At 38.4% G+C, this 5767-nt stretch overlaps 1 protein-coding gene across 1 annotated transcript in view; it reads left to right on the top strand.

Moving 5' to 3' along the window:
- The first annotated feature begins 1219 nt into the window (after positions 1–1219).
- The window catches only part of LOC109481600 (sushi, von Willebrand factor type A, EGF and pentraxin domain-containing protein 1-like), a 6978-nt gene continuing 2430 nt past the window's right edge, over positions 1220–5767 (top strand). The window contains exons 1-5 of the mRNA XM_019784187.1: positions 1220–1262; positions 1903–2073; positions 2230–2400; positions 3140–3310; positions 4253–4423. Coding sequence (XP_019639746.1) covers positions 1220–1262; positions 1903–2073; positions 2230–2400; positions 3140–3310; positions 4253–4423 — 727 coding nt within the window. The remainder of the gene's footprint in view (positions 1263–1902; positions 2074–2229; positions 2401–3139; positions 3311–4252; positions 4424–5767) is intronic.

Raw genomic sequence — 5767 nt, 5'->3', positions numbered from 1 at the left:
CTTGTATTGATGGGATGGGGTCTCCCTGCACGTATAACTTGAATCTTCCTGAGATCTTCCCTTTCCTTATCACCATGCATCTAGACTTCTTAGGTTTGAACTTCATCCTTCCCCACGTTGCCGTGCGATCCAACTCTGCCAGCATCCACCTCGCTTCTATGTGGGAGATAGTTGTTAGGGTGATGTCGTCCATAAACCCTCTCAACGGTGGCTGTCTCGCCCCTGACTTCATCCTGGGGCCCTTCGCCTTAGTTGCTGCTGCGTCAAGGAGCAGGTTCATCCCCATTATGAACAGGATAGGTGAGATGGTACACCCTGTCACAATTCCCTTCTCTAACTTCTGCCACTGCGTTGTGAAGCTGGCCGTCTTGAACCGCAGCTGGATTCCCCCAAAGTAACTTCTAAATATGTATGTTTTTTTAAATATGGCCACACCAAGTAAATTTTATGGATGACGTCCGCGCGCGCATTGATTTTGGCCTGTTTCTAGAAAAAAAAAAGAAATTCCGCTTCCTGCGTAACTATGACCAAAAAGTCACGACAGTGCCGCAAATCACCAGATTGCAGATTGATGTGAAACCCGTTACGCGAAGAAAGTATCTCTTGACCATCCTGTCAATAACAGAAAATTTGCACTATTGACAGGACCATCCTGTCAATAACAGAAAGTTTTTCACTACCCACTGTTCCACCTGATTTATTGCTGTTTTGATGATGAATAAAAGACTTCTTGCTTGTTACACTGTGTCACCTCATTCAATTTGTGTCCTAACATTTGTCGTCTCTTTGTATATTTCTAATGTAGGCATCTTGTTTTTAAGGGCCCTTCTTGTTTTTTTTCGCCCTCTCGCATTAGATTTAGGGTCTCCAAAGGACGTCATCCATAAAATTTACTTGGTGCGGCCTATTATTGAAGTTCTTATAAGGTGGAGAAAGTCCCGTGATAGTAGCATGTCATGTTTCTTATGTCATCTTGTCACCATCTCACCACATTCACAGGTAATTTATTTAAAAAAAGAGGGTGTATGTTTTTGTCTTTGCTATAAATTTTAATTATGTAATCAAGTACCTTTTCTGAAGACAGAAAATAAGGACACTTAGGTATAACTACAGTGACATCGCAGGTATGTTGTTACTGGTATCATTTTGTCTATTAAATTTGGATGAATTCAAAACAGCTGCCCAGTGTCCTCCACTGTCAAATCCCATCAATGGGTTCATGACTGGCTCCAACTCCTACGGAGACGTGGTCAACTTCACGTGTGAGTCAGGATACAAACTTGTTGGTCCATCTTCACTGACATGTCTGTCTGATGGAACTTGGAATGGAAACTCTCCAACATGCACAGGTAATAGTGAATGAATGAATGAAGACCTTTCTTGTACAAACATACCCACTGGGTTAGGTACAAAGGTTAACTTGAATACACAAATATATACACAACAAGAACAATCTAGTACTAGAACTACAGTTTGTTACACAATTTCGACTTCTCTTCGCTTCTCTGTGATGTTGAAAAGATAAGAACATACAAGTTTAAGGATCGAGGGTTTGTCTAAGTTCATTAAAATAGTGAATTTGTCTGTATTACGTAGGTGTGTAAAGTGGGGAAACATCGATGTTATTCGTCTATAAAGTTCAATTCTCTCACTGTTACACAAACTACATTCTACTACAAAATGAAGTTCATCTTCTATTCTATCTAGATGACAGTATCGACAAATACGTTGTTCCAGGGGAGTGCGGTGTCAATAGTGCAAGTGGTAATATTTGCGCCTTTACTTTGAATTCGAATTGATCCAGATGTCATCAGTTATCAAAGAAAATCTAACAATGGTCAGATAGAATTAATTGCTGTGCTATTGCATCTTGTCAAATAAATTAGGATGTTTTCAATCTAGCTGCCCAGTGTCCTCCGTTAACAAATCCCATCAACGGCTTCTTGACTGGCCCCAACTCCTACGGAGACGAGGTCAACTTCACGTGTGAGCCAGGATACAAACTTGTTGGTACATCTTCACTGACCTGTCTGTCTGAGGGAACTTGGAATGGAAACCCTCCAACATGTGCAGGTAAAGCATTTAAAAATCCATTTTGAATGATGTAATCAGATATTATTTTAGTCAAATTGATTAGACTGGTATGGTAAAATCAATTGGACATGGCAAATATTTTACTGCTCGCTTTATCTTGTGAAATAAATTACAATGTAGGATGTTTTAATTCAGCTGCCCAGTGTCCACTGCTGTCAAACCCCATCAATGGCTTGGTGACTGGCTCCAACTCCTACGGAGACGTGGTTAACTTCACGTGTGAGCCAGGATACAAACTTGTTGGTGCACCTTTACTAACCTGTCTGTCAGATGGAACTTGGAATGGGGACTCACCAATATGCACAGGTAAAATTTTTCTACAGTTTATTTGGTTCCTGTTTTTTTCTAAATATGTATGTTTTTTTAGAATTTTATTTAAGTTTTTATAAGGTGGAGAAAGTCCCGTGATAGTAGCATGTCATGTTTCTTATGTCACCTTGTCACCATCTCACCACATTCACAGGTAAGGACATGTTGATTTGATTATATGGATGACATCCGCGCGCGCATGAATTTTCGGCCGTTTCCAAAAAAAAGTTTTCAACCATACTGTAAATCGTACAAAACAGTTGCAAAATGAGCAAAAATATACCATAAGTTACAAAAAAAATTAATAAAAACTATACCAATGTCGCAGAATGCCAAAATCAAACGAAAAAATACGAAATTGTAAAGAAATGAACTTGAAGACTAGATCATTCGCCAAACCATATTCTGTGCCATTTGCTCAACCCTCATGGCCACGTAGATTTCATAATGAAAAGAAGTTTTTTTTTCCAAAACTTTTTTTTATTCGCACGCGCGCATCAGTTTTGGGGCTCCCGGAGGATGTCATCCATATAATCAAATCAACATGGCCTAATTTATTTAAAAAAAGAGGGTGTATGTTTTTGAAATTTTGTCTTTGCTATAAATTTTCATTATGTAATCAAGTACCTTTTCTGAAGACAGAAAATAAGGACACTTAGGTATAACTACAGTGACACCGCAGGTATGTTGCTACTGGTATCATTTTGTTGATTGAATTTGGATGAATTCAAAACAGCTGCCCAGTGTCCTCCACTGTCAAATCCCATCAATGGGTTCATGACTGGCTCCAACTCCTACGGAGACGTGGTCAACTTCACGTGTGAGTCAGGATACAAACTTGCTGGTACATCTTCACTGACATGTCTGTCTGATGGAACTTGGAATGGAAAATCACCAACATGTACAGGTATTATATTAAAAAAAGATTAACATGTGTGCCTTTGAAATTAAATTGAATTATATAATTAGGTGATAATCTATAAATAGCTGAGATATAAGGTCATTGCTTTTTTCATGACCGTATTTCTCACAAGGAGTGAAGAGGATAAGTATGTAAGATTTGATTTGATTTGATTTGATTGTTTGCACATTAACAGACGGACAATAATAATATAAAAACAATGATAAAACAGGTGCAGGAGGAGGGGAGAAGCATGGCGTGCTTATACTAGGCCCTCCTCCTCTAAACTATACAAAATTAAATATAATTAATAAATGGAAATAATACAATAGAAAATGGAAATAATGCAATAAGGATAATGAAATAATGTATGGTATAAGTTAATGACAATGAAAATAAGGTAATGATAATAATTGGTATGAGTTATAATAGGAGAAAACACTAAATAAAATTACTACAGGGGGCTAGGTTCGTTAATCAGATGGTTTTTCAAAGCTTGTTTGAGTGAGAGAAGAGACAAGGTAGGATTCTTTAGGGCTGGAGTTAGTTTATTCCATAAGGTGACACCTTTGTATCTAACCGACATTTGGGCAAGAGAAGTTTTTACTAGGGGGGATATGAAAATCGGAACGTTTGCGAGTTTGATAGTTGTGAATCTGAGAACGAAAATTAAAAAAGTCATCAAATGTGTCCGGGAGTTTATGGTTTATATATTGGGCTACGAAAAGTACAAGAAATCTGTTTATGTCGTAAATGTTCAGAAGTCTAAGTTTTTTAAAATAGAGGCGAAGAGTGGGTGTAAAAACTAGAACCAGTGGCAAGAAACAAAGTAGTTACTATTATTTGTAAACTATTAAGAAAGCTGTAGTAAAACTACTGGGACGTCGTACTTTTCCAGCTTAGACATGTAATTTTGAGCATTTTAAAATCATGATGTATTAAATACAGCTGTTCAGTGCCCCACTCTGCCACATCCACGTAATGGCTTCGTGACAGGCTTCAACTCTTACGGTGACGTGCTTCACTTCACATGTGACCAAGGATACAGGCTGGCCGGCAAATCTTCACTCACCTGTTTGTCTGATGGAAGTTGGAGTGAACAGTCACCAAAATGCGCTGGTAAGGATAAAAAAGATTTTAATCTTATTGAGGAACCTGGGTCCTGCCATATACAAGTTATTTATTTATTTAATCTTCAAAGACACCTGGGTAGCTCCTTCAGCCAAAGCTGATTTCCAAGGAGGCCCAGGGGGGTACAGTAAGTAAAAGAATAATAAATTATACAAAGTACATAACAAAAGATGTAAATGAAATCAATATAACTGGAAGTTATACATAAATAAATGAATAATACGAAGTTCAACATGAACTGAGGGAATTTACAAGAAAACATAACTTCAAATCATAATCATAATCAACGTAAATCGATTTCCGTTCAAAATGATTGGAGGTCAGAGGTCGTCTTTAAAGCTGCCTTGAAGTGTTTTAAAGTTTGAATCTGCCTTACTTCAGCTGATAGTCTATTGAAGTACTTTGCACCCGTGTAAGCGAAGGCTCGCTGACCAGTTGAGGTATTGTATTTTGGTAAGTGTAGTTTAGTAGTCTGTCTGGTGTGATATGTATGAAGATTATAATTGTGCAAGAAAGTAGAGGATAGGTAAGTGGGCATCAAGCCATTCAGACATTAAATACTGTTACACACATATGTTCAAATCTTCTTTCAGTCAGGTGTTTCCAGTTTAGCATCTGGTGGAGGCTGTCAGTGCTGCTCTCACGTAGTCTTCTTTGCAGCACTACTCTGGCAGCTCTGTTCTGAAGAATTTGAAGCTGCCTCTGCTTGAGGGCTCCACATCCCTCCCACACCGTGTCGCAATAATCGAAGATGGGCAATATCATGGCTTTATACAGCATATCAGCAATGTTAAGGGTTAGGCAAGGTCTAAGGCGTTTCATTAGCCCAATTCTCTGTGCTACCTTGCCACAAACCTTGTCTACATGTTCATTAAATGATAGATTACAATCAAGAAAAACACCAAGATAATTGAATGTTTGTACTCTCTCTATGATCTCCTGGTCAATGCAAAGTTTCAGAGAAGGTGCAAGTTATAATCTATTGGCAGTACCAAATAGCATCCATTTAGTTTTGGATATGTTTAGCGTTAAACGGTTTGATTGGAACCACCTAGCTAGACCAGAAAGTTCAGAGTTGAGAGTTTGCTCGATGTGTTTTGCATTGTTGCTGGCACAGAAAATTGCTGTATCATCCGCATACAGACAGACTTTACATGCAGTGACAATATCAGGTAAGTCATTTATAAATATATTGAACAGCAAAGGGCCTAATATAGACCCTTGGGGAACACCTAGAGTGACAGGTAGGTATTCTGATGTACACCCGTTCAAAGAGACAACTTGTTGTCTCCCTGACAGGTAGTTTGCAAACCTATGGAATTCAGCACCTTG

Source organism: Branchiostoma belcheri, unplaced genomic scaffold, assembly GCF_001625305.1.
Source record: "Branchiostoma belcheri isolate BF01 breed outbred unplaced genomic scaffold, Haploidv18h27 scaffold564, whole genome shotgun sequence".
Taxonomy (NCBI): domain Eukaryota; kingdom Metazoa; phylum Chordata; class Leptocardii; order Amphioxiformes; family Branchiostomatidae; genus Branchiostoma; species Branchiostoma belcheri.
The sequence above is the reverse complement of the archived record's forward strand: the minus strand, read 5'-3'. Positions and strand labels throughout refer to the sequence as shown.